Source organism: Mobula hypostoma, chromosome 15, assembly GCF_963921235.1.
Source record: "Mobula hypostoma chromosome 15, sMobHyp1.1, whole genome shotgun sequence".
Lineage (NCBI taxonomy): Eukaryota > Metazoa > Chordata > Chondrichthyes > Myliobatiformes > Myliobatidae > Mobula > Mobula hypostoma.
In genome coordinates this window covers 76,305,411-76,324,005 of record NC_086111.1, presented here as the reverse complement: position 1 = coordinate 76,324,005, position 18,595 = coordinate 76,305,411, and the positions used below count along the sequence as shown (strand labels likewise).

Sequence of the window (18,595 nt, the reverse complement as noted above, 5' to 3'; positions counted from 1 at the left end):
AAATTAAATAGACTAAGAGAGAGGAGGTTAGTTCACAAATTAAGAAAGCTAGTAGACAGTGTGTGAGGGAGGATAGGCAGGGGACAGAGAACGGGAGCACTCAGTCCAAAGATGTAGGGGACAAGAAAAAAAAAAGATAACAAATTTGTTTGCTCCATTAAGGATAAAGAGAGAGTAAGAGGTGGGGAGTTTCTTAAATGCATCTATTTTATTGCTAGGAGCATTGTAAGAAAGGTGGATGAGCTTACAGCATGGATTGATACCTGGAAATATGATGTTGTAGCTATTAGTGAAACGTGGTTGCATGAGGGGTGTGATTGGCAACTAAATATTCCAGGATTTCGTTGCTTCAGGTGTGATAGAATACGAGGGGCAAGAGGAGAAGGTGTTGCATTACTTGTCAGAGAAAATATAACAGCGGTCCTCTGGCAGGGTAGATTAGTGGACTCGTCCCGGGAGGCTATTTGGGTGGAATTGAGGAATGGGAAAGGTGTAGTGATGCTTATAGGGGTGTATTATAGACCACCTAATAGGGACCGAGAACTGGAGGAGCAAATTTGTAAGGAAATAGCAGATATTTGTAGTAAGCACAAGGTTGTGATTGTGGGAGATTTTAATTTTCCACACATTGACTGGGAAGCCCATTCTGTAAAAGGGCTGGATGGTTTGGATTTAAAAACGTAAACACGAGGAATTCTGCAGCTGCTGGAAATTCAAGCAACACACATCAAAGTTGCTGGTGAACGCAGCAGGCCAGGCAGCATCTCTAGGAGGAGGTACAGTCGACATTTCGGGCCAAGACCCTTCGTCAGTTTGTCAAATGTGTGCAAGATAGTTTTTTGCAGCAATACATAGAGGTACCAACTAGAGAAGGGGCAGTGTTGGATCTCCTGCTAGGGAATGAGATAGCGCAGGTGACGGAGGTATGTGTTGGGGAGCACTTTGGGTCCAGAGATCACAATACCAATAGTTTCAATATAATTATGGAGAAGGATAGGTCTGGACCCAGGGTTGAGATTTTTGATTGGAGAAAGGCTAACTTTGAGGAAATGCAAAGGGATTAGAAGGAGTGGATTGGGACAATTTGTTTTATGGGAAGGATGTAATAGAGAAATGGAGGTCATTTAAAGGTGAAATTTTGAGGGTACAGGATCTTTATGTTCCTGTTAGGTTGAAAGGAAAGGTTAAAAGTTTGAGAGAGCCATGGTTTTCAAGGGATATAGGAAATTTGGTTCGGAAAAAGAGAGGGATTTACGATAAATATAGGCAGCATGGAGTAAATGAGGTACTCGAGGAATATAAAGAATGTAAAAAGAATCTTAAGAAAGAAATTAGAAAAGCTAAAAGAAGATATGAGGCAGCTTTAGCAAGTAAGGTGAAAATAAATCCAAAGGGTTTCTACAGTTATATAAATAGCAAAAAGATAGTAAGGGATAAAACTGGTCCCTTAGAGAATCAGAGTGGACGGCTATTTGCAGAGCCAAAAGAGATGGGTGAGATTTTGAATAATTTCTTTTCTTCGGTATTCACTAAGGAGAAGGATATTGAATTGTGTAAGGTAAGGGAAACAAGTAAAGTAGTTATGGAAAGTATGATGATTAAAGAAGAGGAAGTAGTGGCGCTTTTAAGGAATATAAAAGTGGATAAGTCTCCGGATCCAGACAAGATATTCCCTTGGACCTTGAGGGAAGTTAGTGTGGAAATAGCAGGGGCTCCGACAGAAATGTTTCAAATGTCGTTAGAAATGGGGATGGTGCCGGAGGATTGGCATATTGCTCATGTGGTTCCATTGTTTAAAAAGGGTTCTAAGAGTAAACCTAGCAATTATCGGCCTGTGAGTTTGACGTCAGTGGTGGGTAAATTGATGGAAAGTATTCTTAGAATGGTATATGTAATTATCTGGATAGAAAGGGTCTGATTAGGAACAGTCAACGTGGATTTGTGCGTGGAAGGTCATGTTTGACAAATCTTATTGAATTTTTTGATGAGGTTACTAGGAAAGTTGACGAGGGTAAAGCGGTGAATGTTGTCTATATGGACTTCAGTAAGGCCTTTGACAAGGTTCCACATGGAAGGTTAGATAGGAAGGTTCAATCGTTAGGTATTAATATTGAAGTAGTAAAATGGATTCAGCAGTGGCTGGATGGGAGATGCCAGAGAGTAGTGGTGGATAACTGTGTGTTAGCTTGGAGGACGGTGTGTAGCGGTGTGCCTCACGGATCTGTACTGGGTCCAATGTTGTTTGTCATATATATTAATGATCTGGATGATGGGGTGGTAAATTGGATTAGTAAGTATGCAGATGATACTAAGATAGGTGGCGTTGTGGATAATGAAGTAGGTTTTCAAAACTTGCAGAGAGATTTAGGCCAGTTAGAAGAGTGGGCTGAAAGATGGCAGATGGAGTTTAATGCTGAAAAATGTGAGGTGCTACATTTTGGTGGGACTAATCAAAATAGGACATACATGGTAAATGGTAGGGCACTGAAGAATGCTGTAGAACACAGGGATCTAGGAATAATGGTGCATAGTTCCCTGCAGGTGGAATCTCGCATGGATAGGGTGGTGAAGAAAGCTTTTGGTATGCTGGCCTTTATTAATCAGAGCACTGAGTATAGGAGTTGGGATGTAATGTTGAAATTGTATAAGGCATTGGTAAGGCCAAATTTGGAGTATTGTGTACAGTTCTGGTCACCGAATTATAGGAAAGATGTTAATAAAATTGAGAGAGTACAGAGGAGATTTGCTAAAATGTTGCCTGGGTTTCATCTCCTAAGTTACAGAGAAAAGTTGAACAAGTTAGGTCTTTATTCTTTGGAGCGTAGAAGATTGAGGGGGGACTTGATAGAGGTGTTTAAAATTATGAGGGGGATTGATAGAGTTGACGTGGATAGGCTTTTTCCATTGAGAGTGGGGGAGATTCAAACAAGAGGACATGAGTTGAGAGTCAAAGGGCAAAAGTTTAGGGGTAACATGAGGGGGAACTTCTTTACTCAGACAGTGGTAGCTGTGTGGAATGAGCTTCCAGCAGAAGTGGTTGAGGCAGGTTCGATGTTGTCGTTTAAAGTTAAATTGGATAGATAGATGGACAGGAAGGGAATGGAGGGTTATGGACCGAGTGCAGGTCAGTGGGACTAGGTGAGAGTAAGAGTTCGGCACGGACTAGAAGGGCCAAGATGGCCTGTTTCCGTGCTGTAATTGTTATATGGTTATATGGTAAATATTAGGTGATGGATCATGGCATGGTTGGGTCGTAGTGTTGAGAAACAGATGGACCTCAGTATGCAAATCCTTAGATCCTTGACTATGGTAAGACAAGTGCATAATGATGCAATGAAGGTATATGAAACACTAGTGTTCATTATTTGGGCATTGAGTACAGAAGCAGGGAGTTTATGCTACAGGTTTATAAAAAATATAGTCAGATCTCAGCCAGAGAACTGCTTGCAGTTCCAGTCGTTGAGGTAGAGGAAGAATATAATAGACTGGAAAGGACACAAGGAAGTTCATCAGGATGGTGCATAGGATGGAGAAGTTCAGTTATGAGGAAAGAATGTGGAAGCTGAGTTCGTTCTCCACAGAGTAGAGAAGGTATTGGGTGGGGTAAACAAATTTATGAAGTGTATAGATAGGATAGACTGCAGGAAACATTTTCCTCCATATCAGAGGCAAAGAAAACACATTTGAAACACAAGAACATAATTTTAGAGCAAGGAGAAGTAAATTCAGAGTGGATCCAACACTCAGAGTGACAAGTGCCTGGAATGCTCTATCTGAGACAGAGTGGCTGAAGCTAGATCACTGACAGCATCTAAGTGTCCAGATGAGCACTTGCTCAGGCATACAGGACTATGGACCAAGTGATAGGAGACAGGGTTAATACGGAATGGTGCCATTGGTTGGCATGGACAGGTTGGGACTAATGGTTTACTTCCATAAAACCATAGAGTTGTACTCATACAGCATAGGAAAAGGCTCTTCAGCCCACCTCTGTCCACCTGAGCTAGTATTATTTGCTTGCATTTGGCTCAGATCCCCTAAACCTTTTCTACCAATGTACCTATCAAAATGCCCTTTAAATGTTGAAAATAGTACCCACCACTTCACCATCTAACATCACTTAAAAATAGCAGGCACATGAGTAGAGCAGTGTGAATGACTACAATGAAGCATTTCAAACCTAGTGTTGGATAGAATGAAAGGTTTAAATTTTTAAAAATCTGTATTTGCACACAACTCACCTTTAACTTCACCAACATATGTACCTGAGCCAGCACCCACATAGGCTCAGAGAGAAGTTCCACCACAGCAGAAATTCCAAATGCTATCACTCCAACCTCATAGTGAGGTACAACTGCTGGGTCTGGAATTTCCACCAAATTCAGCCACACCCAGGCCAAGAGTAGGGCCCAAAATATCCCCAAGGGAACTCTGAAATAAGAGTGTCCTGACAATTATCGATGCAAAATACGCACTTATGCAGACGCACACATACATATAATAGAATAAAACACAATAAATCAGTGAGATTTAGGGTTCATATTCAACACACTCGTCTACATTAGCATAGCCCATGTTATTTCTGATATCCTACTACTCAAATTCCTCACCTTCATTGCTCCTAAGATTAATACACTTCATCCTCCCTGAATGCATCCCATCTCTCCAGGTCCCATTCATATGTTGGGGTGGTTAAAAGAAAATAAGACAGTAAGCATAACTGGAAATCAAAAAAAAATTGCAGGTGCAGGAAATCTAAAATGAAAACAGAAAATGCTGCAAATATTTAGTAGATCAGGACGCATCTGTGGGAAGAGAAATGTAGTCATAGTTTCAGGTTGAAGACACCACCCAAACTGGGAAGGAGACAAGTTTTTTTGGTATGAATACTGACTTTTCCAATTTCAGGTAACCCACGCCTTTGGTGTTCTTCGACACTGGCAAGACCCAATGTAGACTGAGGGACTGCTTTGCTCAGTACCTCTGCTCCATCCACAAAAAGCAGGATTTCCCGTTGGGCAATCATTTTCATTCCAATCTCCATTCCCATTCCAACATGTCAGTCCATGGCCTCCTCTACTGCCACAATGAGGACACTCTCAGGTTGGGGGAGCAACACCTCAAATTCCATCTGGTTAGCCTCCAACCTGGTAACATGAACATCAATTTCTTCAACTTCTGGTAAATACCCCCTCTCCCTTTCCTCTTCTTCATTTCCCAAACCTGGCCTCCCACTTACCTCTTCTCCTCACCTAGTTATTACTTCCCCCAATGCCCCTCTTCTTTCCCTTTCTCCCATAGTCCATTCTCCTCTCCTATCAGATTCCACCTATCACCTCCCAACTTCTTACTTCACACCGCCCCCCCACTAATGTGTCTTCACCTACCATCTTTTAGCTTGTCCTCCTTTCCCACCTCACCTTGTTACTCTGGCATCTTCCTGCTTCCTTTCCAATCCTGATGAAGGGTCCCAGCCTGAAATGTCAACTGTCTCTTAATTTCCATAGATGCTGCCTGATCTGCTGAGTTCCTCCAGCATTTTGTGTGCTTTATTCACTTGTCCACCTAGTTTGCTTCCCCATTTGTTCACCCTTCCCATTCTCTAGTTCCACACCAGTTCACCTGTCATCTACCAGTGTGTCTATCATACCCCTCAACATGTACCACTATATCATGGTAACCTTTCCCATTGCCTCAGTCATAATGCGGGATCTGCACCTAAAACATCATCTTACACCTTCTGCCTCCATAGATGTTACTTAGTCCGCTGAGCTCTTCCTACAGTCTGTTTTTAAGCTTATTGGTCACACAGCCTGGAAACAGTCCCTGTACCCAACTGATCATGCCGACCAAGATTCACTTCTAAGCTCATCCCATTTCCCCATATTGGTGTCTCTGAGGATAGGTTGAGCGAGCTTGGGCTTTTCTCTTTGGAGCGGAGGAGGAGGGGAGATGACTTGATAGAGGTGTACAAGATGATAAGAGACATAGATTGAATGGAGAGCCAGAGACTTTTTCCCATTATGGTAATGGCTAACACAGGGCATAGTTTTAAGGCGATTTGAGAAAAATATAGTGCAGTGGTGGGGGGGGGGGGCAGAAAACACCCTGCCAGGAGTGATGATAGAGGCAGATACATTAGGGGTAGGGACACTCTTAGATAGGCACATGGATGGATGATAGAAAAATGGAGGGCTATATAGAAGGGAAGATCTTAGAATCTTAGAGTAGGTTAAAATGTTGGCACAACATCATGGGCCAAGGGGCCTCTACTGTGCTGTACTGTTCTACGTTCTGCCCATATTCCTCGAAACCTTTCTTATCCACGTCCCTTTCCAAATACCTTTTAAATGTTGTTAACCTACCTGCCCCAATCACTACCTTTGGCAGCTGATTCCATACACTGACCATTCTCTGTTTGAAAAAGTTCTCATCCAGGTTCCCATTAAATCTTTCCATCCTCACGTTAAATCTGAGCCCTCTACTTCTTGATTCCCTAATTCTGAGAAAGAGACTGAGTGTATTCACTCTATTTGTGCCCCTCATATTTTTATACAACTCTGCAATATCACCCCTCATGCTACTACACTCCAACAAATAAAGTCCCACCTGCTCAAACTCTCTTCATAATTAGGTCCCTTGAGTTCTGGAAACATCTTTGTAAATCTCCTCTACACTCTTTCCCACTTAGTGGCGTCTTTGCAGAATAGAATTACCAAAACTGAACACAATATCCTAAATGCAGCTTCATCAACATCTTGTACAACTGCAACTTTGCATCTGATCTTCTATACTTAATTACCTGACCTAAAGCCTTCTTCACCACCTTGTCTACCTGTGAGTATGGGGGAATGTCAGAGGTAAGGTGCATGGAATGCACTGCCAAAAGTGATGGCAGAGGCAGATGCATTAGGGACATTTAAGACAGGCACATGGATGATAGAAAATAAAGGGCTATGTGGGAGGGAAAAATTAGATTAATCTTAGACTAGTTTAAAGGGTCAGCACAACATCATGGGCCAAAGGGCCTGTACTGTGCTCTACTGTCCTGTGTTCTAGGTTCTAAACTCTATTTTCCATTCCTTGTCCACTTACTTAGGTGATCAAGATCCCTCTGTAAATTCATTGTCAAAGATACAACCTATTTTAGGTGTCATTGCCAAACTTATTAACCATGCTTTGTATATTCTGATCTAAATCATTAATATGTACAATTATCACAGTATGGCAGAGCAGGCTTGAGAGGTCAAATAACCTACTTCTGTTCATGATTTGCATTTTCATTTGTTTGAATCATACACACACATAGTCCCTTGTTCCACACACATGGCTGCAACATGCTCTAGTCTGGATGCTTTTACTCATTTGTGTGCAGTTTGGATTGCTTAGTTATAGGAAAAGCATCATTATACCACAAAGGTTCACGAGGATGTTCCCGGGATTGGACAGGCTGGAACTTTATTCCATGGCGTGTAGAAGGTTGATGAATGACCTTACAGAGGAATCTAAAATTACGAGGGGTGTAGACAGGATTACTGTCTTTTTCCCCCATGATAGGACAGTCTAAAACTACAGAGTATGGGTATATGGTGAGAGACGAAGGATCTACAAGGGACCAAAGAGGCAACATTTTTCACCCAATGGATAGCTACTAACTGGTAGATATGGGTACAATTACAATAAAATTGCAACAGGTACATAGATGGAAAATAACTAGAGGGATATAGGCCAACAGGCAAAAATCTCAGCTCAGAAATATATCTTGGTTGGCAAGGTGGAGTTCGATGTAGGGCCTATTTCTGTGCTGTATAACTTGATAACTTCATACCCACTATGTACATGCTTACCCAACAAAACCCAGGATGGATCCCTCACAACAAGTAACCATGAATAGTTTGGTATTATATTGCTCTTGGTGAAGACAAGCTACTCATTATAGTTGTTTGATCAGGCTACATACTGGCATCTCTGAAAAATTACTCGTCACTCACGTTAGCCAGAGCAGGTTTATGATCTGGGACCACTTCCGCTCCACACCGACATTTAAGCATGCTTTCCGAAAGGCTTCTCGTGCAAGGAACACAACTGTAGAATACAGGAGCATGAGTCTGGGAAGCAAAGTCAGCAGCAGGTTACCAGAACAGAAGTTTTAAAGCAAGATGTACACACAAAGCAAACTCTGAACACAGATTGGGAGGATTGTCCTTGAGATGATAGAAATCAGACAATACACGTTTGCTGGTTGAAAGAATTCTTCATTCTTCTGCTCTTCCCCCACATTCTTGTCATTTCTACTTTATCTTCACTGTTTATTCAATTCCTTTTTGATTGTTCAAATTGAATCAGTTTGTCTTTTCAAGCAGCACACTTCAGATCAGAGCTCATGTCTTTTCTGGAATCTAGAAGGGCTTCAACCAAAAATGTTGACTGTTCATCTCCCAGACCCTCAGAGTTCCTCCAACTCTTACGGTGATGCTCATGTATTTTCTATATTATTTCCAATACTTTTACTAATTACCTATGTCCTCTGGTTACTGAGCCTTTGGTCACTAGTAAGTCTCTCCTCATTCACTTTTGAAAAAAAGTAATTTGTCCTTAATCCTGTGACTATCCAAAGAAATTCCACTGCATACTTCTGAAGAGTGGCAACCCAAATTCAACGGTTCTTGAGTTGAAGTCTAAGTTCCCTGTTTTTGTACTCCATTTATAAAATGAAGAAATCGTTTTCAACCTGTCTAGCAACATTCAAGGATTTGTGTAGGGGCACCCTAATATCTCCAGAGCCCCTGTCCAAACTTGGAAAATTTGCAGCATTGTCTCTAGTTCTTCACATTTCTCATCCTTGTTTTTCAAATCCCACCAAAGTCTCATCCCTCCCCCCTTTCCACCAGCTTACTACAACCAAGTATCTCTGCCCTCCAATTCCAGCATATAATATAAAAAGACAGTGACAGTTTCGGCAGCTGTATGAAGAGTATTCAGGTAGTCTTCATGGAAGATGGTATTAAAATAAATCCCAATATTAACAGATTATAGATTATTAAGGAGCTTCTAAGCTCCTTAAATGGGTTAAAAACACTTCTTCATCTCTATCAATGGAGAAGAAATGTATTAGACAAGCAAATTATGTTAAAGGCCAACAAATCGGCTAGACAATAACCTACATCCTAGGGTCTTAATATAAATGTCTGCATCATTTGTGGATACAAACATCTCCTACAATGACCAGGAGTATAGTAGTACATTTAAGAGGTATGTCCGGTCAACAAAGAGAGGATGAAGTGGATCTGGCAGGCAAGGTTACAGAAAATCCCAGAAAATTCAATAGATATATTAAAAGGATGGTTCGGGGGAGAACAGGAAGACTTTTTAAAGATCAGCGTGGTTGTCTATGTGTGGAGCCACAGAAGATGAATAAGCAAGGTCTAATTAGGGATAGTCAGCAGCGCTTTGTGAGTGGCAGCTATAATGTAAGGATATGGAGAAGCAGTGAGAAGTAATGTTGAAGCCAAAATTAGATGAATTTATTGAATGCCAGAGCAGGGTCAAGCACATGTCAGGCACATCTATATTGTATCTATGTTGTCCATATGGATTTGTTTAAAGTTCAAAAAGGTTCAAATTAAAATTATCAAAGTACATATACAATTCCAAGAAAAAGTTTGTGTACTCTTTGCAATTATCTGCTTTTCTGCATTAATTACTCTTAAAATGTGGTCTGGCCTTCATCTAAGTCACAATAATAGGCCTAATCTAATAACACATAAACAATTGCACTTCTCATCAATACTGAGTACACTACTTGAACAATCAGTCTAGATTCAAAAAAGTATGTGAACCTCTGGGGTAATGCCTTCTACAAAAGCTATTAGGTGTCAAGTGTTCCAATCAATAAATGCAGGAGGTGAAAAAGAACCCAAGGGTAATAGCGAAAGACGTCCAGAAATCTCTACAACTTGCTAAGGTCTCTGTTCATGTGTCCACTATAAGAAAAACACTGAACAAGAATGGTGGTCATGGAAGGACACCACAGGGGAAACCACTGCTCCCCAAAAACAAAATTGTTGGGGCATATCGCAAGTTTGCAAAAGACCACTTCTGGGACAATGTTCTGTGGACAGATGAGCCAAGAGTTGAACTTTCTGCCAGAAATGCAGACCACTGTGTTTAGAGGGAAAAGGGCACTGCACACTAACACCAAAACCCCAACCCAACTGTGAAGCATGGTGGAAGGAACATCATGGTTTGGGGCTGGTTTGCACCTTACGGCATGGACAGCTTGCAATCATTGAGGGAACAATGAATTTAAAATTGTATCAAGGCATTTTACAGGAGAATGTCAGGGTAGCGGTCCGTTACCTGAAGCTTAATAGAAGTTGGATGATGCAACAAGACAATGATCTGAAACACAAGAGTAAATCAATAACAGAATAGTTTAAAAAGAAGAAAATTCATCTTTTGGAATGGCAAAGTCAGAGCCCAGACCTTAACCCAATTGAGATGCTTTGGCATGACCTGATGAGGGCTGTTTATGGATGGTATCCTAGAAATATTGATGAACTGAAACAATTTTGTATGGCGGAATGGTCTGAAATTCCTTTTCGCCATTGTACAAGACTGATCAATAGCTAAAAGAAACGGTTGGTGGAGGTTATTGATACTGAATAAGGTTCTACCAGTTATTAAATACAAGGGTTCACGTACTTTTTCCAGCCTGGACTGTGAATGATTAAACAATGTGTTCAATAACGATATGAAAAATACAATTGTTTGTGTGTGTTATTAGTTCAGGCAGATTGTGTTTGTCTATTTTTGTGACTCAGATGAAGATCAGACCACATCTTATGAGTAACTATTGCAGAAAAGCAGGTAATTGCAAAGGGTTCACAAACTTTTTCTTGCAGCTGTATGTCCCCATATACGGGCTTACTCAGTAAATCCAAATTAGAATAACAACTATAATAGAATCACTTGGGCATTCAACCAGTGTGCAAAGACAACAAACCGCAAAAACAAAAAGAAATAATAACAACAAATATTAAGAACATTTGATGAAGAGTCCTCGCAAGTGAGTCCATAGGTTGCGGTAACGTTTCAATGATGGGGCAAGAGAAGTTAAGTCAATCTATAGAAGTTCATCAAATCTATAAAAGCTCACATCTATAGAAGATTGTCAAAGTTTTAGATATCATGGCAAATCTTTGCAACTCCTAAAGAAGTAGCTTTATGCTTTGTATCTATTGACAACCTTCCTGGTACTTGTATAAAACACGCAATTAGCATTGTGAACCTGATGCAAACACACAGTGGGCCACAAAATGAAGCTAGGGAGATGTTCAGGTTGGAAGAGAACAGGAAGTCAATTTCATACCTGACATTGACAATACCAACGGTCTCCTTGGATACATAGCGCAATGTATAGCCATTCATGACAAAGGTGAGCACCCGAAACAGTACCTAATACCCAGGGAAAAAAAACAATTTCAGAATTACAGTCACAGTTTGATCATCTCAACACCAATTATGTCTGCCAGTTAGAAAAAAAATCCTTTCCTCCATTTCCCACATCGGATCTCAAACAGCATTCCCTGCTCACAACCAGCTTCTGCACCCTGCATATCATCCTTCACCATTTCTGCCAGCTGGAATGGGATCTCACCACCAATCCTATCTTCTCCTCTCCCCTCACTTTCTGCCTTCTGTGGTACCCACTCCTCCTCATTTATCCACCCCTCCTCAACTCTGCAACCATATGAAGGTGTAAAATCTGTCCCTACACCTCCTCTCTCACCACCATCAAGGGACTTAAACAGCTCTTCTAGATAAGGGAGAGATTCATGTGTTCATCTTCCAACCTGGCCTGTTGCATTCAATGTTCATGTGGCCTCCTCTGTATCCATGAGATTAACCATTGACTGGATGACCATTTTGCAGAGCACCTGCACTGTCCACAACGGCAATTACGAGTTTCTGGTTACATTTCTGGCCGGCATGGTAGTGTAGTGGTTAGTGCAATGATTTAAAGCACCAGTGATCAGCAATGGAGGTTCAATTCCTGCCGCTGTCTGTAAGGAATTTGTACATTCTCTCCATGTCCACATGGGTTTCCTCCAGGTGTTCCTGTTTCTTCCCACATTCCAAAAAAAGTACAGGTTAGGGCTGGAAATATGGCAGCACTCGTAGGCTGCTCACAGCATGTCCTCGGACTGTGATGACTATTGCAAACAACACATTTCACTGCAACACACACAAAATGCTGGCAGAACACACTCCTGACGAAGGGTCTCAGCCTGAAACGTCAACTGTACCTCTTCCTATAGATGCTGCCTGGCCTGCTGTGTTCTGCCAGCATTTTGTGTGCTGCTTGAATTTCCAGCATCTGCAGATTTTCTCATGCGAACACATTTCACTGTACATTTTGATGTTTCAATGTACATGTGACAAATAAATCTCTCTCTCATGTCACTTCAATTTCTTTTCACGTTTCCATCTCAACCTAGTGCTGTCCAGAAACACAAAGTACTTTGAAGATGCTGCACATCAGGAGCAACATACACAAAATGCTGGAGGAACTCAGTTGATCACATATCATCGATGGAGGGAAATAAACAACTTATATTTGGTCCTAATCGTTCATCTGGACTGGAAAGGAAGGGAGCAGAGGCCAGAATAGCAAGTTGGAGGGTAGGGTAGTATTACAAGTTGGCAGGGGATGGGTGTGACCAGGTGAGGGGGAAGGTGGTTGGTTGCTTAGGGGGGAGGACAGTTGAAAGAAGCTGGGAAGTGATAGGTACAAGAGGTAAAGAGCTGCCAAAGAGGGGATCAGCTAGGAGAGGACAGCAGACCATGGAATAAAGGAAAGATTATAGGGAATATAGGTGGAGATACACAGGCTGGGGGAGGAGAAGAAGGGGTGAGAACTAACCAGAATGGAGAACAAAAAAGAGGTTGGTAACACAAGTGAGGGGTGGTTATCATAAGTTGGGGAAAAAAAAATCGAAGTCCATACTATCAGGTTGGAAACTACCCTGACAGAATATGAAATGTTGCTTTTCCAACCTGCATTTGATCTTATCATGATAGAACAGCCAGCCATGGACAGTCACCCATCATGGGAATGGGAAGTCAAATTGAAATAGGTGAACATCCTGGCTGTTGAGACGAAGATGCTCGATGAAATGATCCACCAACATAAAGGAATCATTACTGGGAAAACTGGATACAATAAATACCTCTTCTTAGAGATGCTGCCTGGCCTGCTGCGTTCACCAGCAACTTTGATGTGTATTGCTTGAATTTCCAGCATCTGCAGAATTCCTCATGTTTACGTTATACAATAAATGACTCCAATTGACTCACGTGTAAAGTGTTGCCTCACTGGAATGACTATTTATGGCCCTCAATGGTATAGCAAGTGTAGCACTTGGCATGGTTACAGAGATGTGCCAGGAGGGAAATCAATGGGGCGGATCAGTGGACAAGTGAGTCACAAAGGGGACAAGTTACCGTGGTCGAAAAAGACCAAGGTAACATGTCTAACTGACATCCCGTCGCACTCACCTCAATAATAAGCAAATGCTTTGAGAGCCTGGTCAAGGACTACATTTGCAGCATGCTACCGCCCACAATGGACCCCCTACGATTTGGCTACCAACACAACCAAATGACAGGTGACGCAATAGCCACAGCTCCATACACCATCCTTACACATTTGAGAAGAAGGATGCTTATGTGAGAATGCTGTTTTTTTAAATATAATTTTTATTAAATTTTCAAAATGAATACATGGAAGATAATATCTACCTTCCCCTCTCCCCTTAACCCTCCCCCCCCATGTAGTCCTACCTAAAAAGAAAATAAAGAAAAGAAAAAGAAGAACCGCCTGGGTATTGGAAGGTTTCCACATGCTCCATGGGATTCAAAATAAATTTAGTATACTTATTCGTTAGTTTCCCCAAGGGACCAAGATCTTTATCGGAGCAATTAAATATGCCATCCTATCTTTTGTAAATAAGGGCGCCAGATATTCAAAAATGTTTCATATTTATCTCTTAAATTATAAGTAATTTTTTCGAGTGGAATAGAACTAGCCATTTCATTGTTCCAACGATTCATACTTAAATACGAATCAGATTTCCAAGTAACAGCTATAGTCTTCTTAGCTACTGCCAATGCAATTTTTATAAATTCTTTCTGATATTTATTCAATTTAAGTTTTGGCTTTATCCCTTCAATATCACCTAATAGAAATAATACAGGGTTATGTGGAAGTTGAGTTCCAGTAATTTGTTCCAATAAGACTCTTAAATTTATCCAAAAGGGTTGAATTTTAAAACAAGACCAAGTAGAATGTAAAAAAGTACCAATTTCTTGATTACACCGAAAGCATTTATCGGATAGATTTGAATTTAATCTATTTATTTTTTGTGGTGTAATATATAATTGTGTAAAAAGTTATATTGTACTAATCTAAGTCGAACATTTATTGTATTTGTCATACTGTCAAGGCACAGTCTTGACCAATTTGTTTCATCAATATTAATATTCAGATCTGTTTCCCATTTTTGTTTTGACTTATGGATTCCTTGTTTAATTGTCTGTTTTTGAATCAAATTATACATACAAGAAATAAATTTTTTAATTTTCCCTTTTTGAATTAAAATTTCAATTTCATTAGGTTTTGGCAAAAACATTGTTTGACCCAGCTTACCTTTTAAATAAGCCCTTAATTGAAGGTAACAAAAGAAAGTGTTATTTGATATATTATATTTATCCTTTAGTTGTTCAAATGACATCAATATACCTCGTTCATAACAGTCTCCTATAAATCTAATCCCTTTTTGGTACCAATTATATAAAAGTTGATTGTCCATTGTAAAAGGAATAAGTCTGTTTTGAAACAAAGGTCTCCTTGCTAATAAAGATTTCTGTATTTCATTATCAACATTTATCTTATTCTATAGATGAATCAAATGTATTAATATAGGAGAAACTCAAAAAATTCAATAAATTAGTCATTATTTTTAACAAAGTTACTCCAATCTAAAACATCACTTAGCTTCTCAACTCTCATAGTTCCTTGGGGAATCTCTTTGAACTTCACCATGTTGCTATGTGTTTCCCTCCCAATCATCCAGGCAAAAAGAAAAAAAAAGATAGATGAGATATAAAAAAAGAAAAAACAAAATACCCCCCCCACTAATGTTGTGAATGAAAGGATACACAACACTACCCCCCTCCATTTTGCGGGTCCTGGCTAAAGCCACGCTTGCACACATGATTAACATAGCAATTGATCAGTGCTTCTTCCAGCTCCCCCGTAACAAAAAAATTATATATATAAAAAAAATTAATGTTACTATTCCCAACTAGTATTCCTCAAATTTTAACCTTACTTCCCCTCCCTCATATAATTAGTAATATATTTATATATTCATCCGTCTTCAAAAATCCAACAAGTCCATTCTTTGACCCAGTCTTCTTCTTCAATCCATCTCACTCCCCTGGTTTTGTTCTTGTACCTGGTGAATATTCAGAGAATCTCGCACAAACTGCTCCGCTTTCCGGTAATCATCAAAAAATCTTTTTTCTCCACTAGCCAAAAAAAATCTTCAAGGTTGCAGGATAACGCAATATAAATTGATAACCGTGATCCCATAGGATTTTTTTCACTGGATTAAATTTCTTCCTTCTCTTCAAAAGTTCATAACTTATATCAGGGTAGAAAAAAATTTTGTTCCCTTGAATCATCAATGGCCCTTTTCTATTCTTGGCAGCTTGGGCAGCTGCCTGTAGAATCCTTTCCTTGTCTTGAAATCTTAAGAATTTTATTAAAATTGCTCGTGGATATTGGTCATCTTGTGGTTTTGGTCTTACAGCTCTATGTGCCCGCTCAATTTCAATTGATCGGTCCTCCTCTTTCATTTGCAAAACTTCCGGGATCCATCTTTGAAAAAATTTTATTGGATTTTCTCCCTCCATACCTTGTTTAAGACCAACAATTTTAATATTATTATGTCTACTAAAATTTTCCAACATGTCCACTTTCTCCAAGAGTCGATTTCTTTCCGTGTTCCAGACAAGCAGATCATTTTCTGTTTTTACCACTCTATCATTAATATGCTCCATTTTTCTTTCCATCTTCTGAAGCCTCTTATCCATTTTATCCTGCCTTTTCATAGCTTTATTATAGCACATCTTCATGTCTCTAAGCTCTGTTCTTACTTTTCTTAGTTCAACCGTTAATTGCAATAAAGCCTCTCTTATGTCTCCGTCATCTCCTTTACTTCCAATCGCTTCCAGTTCTTCCGCCTCTTCTTCATCTGTATTCTCTGCGGTATCCGATTCTGACTCTGAGTCACTTTCAGTTGCAGTGGCCGTCGGTTCTTGTAGTTTGAGTTGTGTCGATTTGCGCATGCGTTCTTCTTTGCGCATGCGCATTTCCGGCATCTTCTTCCGAGAGACCGCTACCGCCGCCACTGCTCCCTGTTCTACGGCGGGGATAGAATGCACCTCCTCCAAAGGAGATCCAACCTGAGTCCGAGGCTCCATCGCTGCAGTAGGCCCTTTTTTCTTCCCATCTCGCGGCGGCTTCGCAACAACAGACTTCTTCTGTCGCGGTTTACGAGGCATATCGTAAAGTAGTCTTGCAAAGTTTATAAATAGTTTTCGGAAAGTATTTATTAACTTTGTTTTGTTTAAACGGTACATTGCTAATTTTTTTATGGGAGAGCTGGATTTACACGTCTCAATCCCACGTCATCATGTGACGCCACCCCCGAGAATGCTGTTCTTGGACTACAGTTCAGTACTTAACACCATAACTCCCTCCAGGCTCGAAGCTCAGAGACCTCGGCCTTCACCCTGCCCGTGTAACTGGATCCCGGACTTCCTGTCAGATCGCTGGCAGGTGGTCAGAGTGGGCTCCCTCACCTCTGCTCCACTGTCCCTCAGGGCTGTGTCCTGAGCCCCCTCCTTTACTCTCTGTATACCCATGACTGTGTCACCACCCACAGCTCCAATCTGCTAATTAAATATGCTGACAACACTACACTGATTGGCCTAATCTCAAATAATAATGAGGCTGCCTACAGAGAAGAAGTCATCACCCTGACACAGTGGTGTCAAGAAAACAACCTCTCCCTCAATGTCACAAAAACAAAGGAGCTGGTTGTGGACTACAGGAGGAATGGAGACAGGCTAACCCCTATTAACATCAATGGATCTGGGGTTTGAGAGGGTGAACAGCTTTAAGTTCCTCGGCATAAACATCACCGAGGATCTCACTTGGTCTGCACATACCGGCTATGTGATGAATAAGGCACAATGGCGCCTCTTTCACTTCAGATGGTTGAAGGTTTGGTATGGGCCCCCAAATCCTAAGAACTTTCTACAGGGGCACAATTGAGAGCATCCTGACTGGCTGCATCACTGCCTGGTATGGGAACTGTACTTCCCTCAATCACAGGACTCTGCAGAGAGTGGTGCGGACAGCCCAGCACATCTGTAGATATGAACTTCCCACTGTTCAGGACATTTACCAAGACAGGTGTGTAAAAAGGCCCAAAGGATCACTGGGGACCCGAGTCACCCCAACCACAAACTGTTCCAGCTACCACCTGGGAAACGATACCACAGCATAAAAGCCAGGACCAACAGGCTCCGGACAGCTCCTTCCACCAGGCCATTCTTCTTCTTCATGTGCCTCGCACGTTACAAGCTTGGGCGATCATGGTTCTCCACATCCAACGATCCCTCACAGCGTCAATAATATCTCACACACCAGGCCATCAGACTGATTAATTCATGCTGATACAATTGTATTTCTGTTATATTGACCGTCTAGTTGTACATACTATTTATTATAAATTCCTATAAATTGCACATTGCACATTTAGACGGAGATGTAACGTAAAGATTTTTACTCCTCATGTATATGAAGCATGCAAGCAATAAAGTCTATCCAATTAATTTTGTATACCTCTGTCAAATCTCCTCCCGATCTTCTACATTCCAAAGAATAAAGTCCTAACCCATTCAATCTTTCCTTTGACTCAGGTTCTCCAGACCCAGCAACATCCTTGTAAATTTTCTCTGTACTCTTTCAACCTTGTTTACATCTTTCCCACAGGTAGGTGACCAAAATTACAAACAATACTCTAAATTAGGCCTCACCAACATCTTATACAACTTCAACAGAACATCCCATCGCCTGTTCTTAAAAGTTTGATTTCTGAAGGCCAATATGCCAAAGCTTCCTTTACAACCCTGTCTACCTCTGATTCCCAGACCCTTTGCTCTACCACTCTCCTCAGTGCCCTACCGTTCACTGTGCAAGGTCTACCCTGGTTAGTCCTACCGAAGTGCAAAACCTGCATCAAATTCAGTCTACCACATTTCAGCCCATTTTCCTCTCAGTTTATTTATTGTTTTCCTTCTTTATATTTGCATAGTTACTACAGTTGGGAAGCCAAGCAGAATACTTGAATGCTTCTTTTGTGGGATGTGGGAGGGCAGGGAGACCTCCAGTGTCCCTGATGACTACACACGTGAGAGAAGTGCAACCAGCTACAGCTTCTAACACTCTGTATTAAGG

At 40.9% G+C, this 18,595-nt stretch overlaps 1 protein-coding gene across 2 annotated transcripts in view; it reads right to left on the bottom strand.

Annotated features, from left to right (window-relative positions):
* Positions 1 to 18,595, bottom strand: part of rft1 (RFT1 homolog) — a 71,540-nt gene that overhangs the window by 49,396 nt on the left and 3,549 nt on the right. Inside the window, exons 2-4 of one of the 2 annotated variants that reach the window (XM_063068306.1) lie at positions 11,372 to 11,457; positions 7,992 to 8,108; positions 4,242 to 4,431 (exon numbers count right to left, since the gene is read on the bottom strand). In XM_063068306.1, the coding sequence (XP_062924376.1) occupies positions 4,242 to 4,431; positions 7,992 to 8,108; positions 11,372 to 11,457 (393 nt within the window). The remainder of the gene's footprint in view (positions 1 to 4,241; positions 4,432 to 7,991; positions 8,109 to 11,371; positions 11,458 to 18,595) is intronic. The other variant, XM_063068307.1, reaches the window with a different exon arrangement.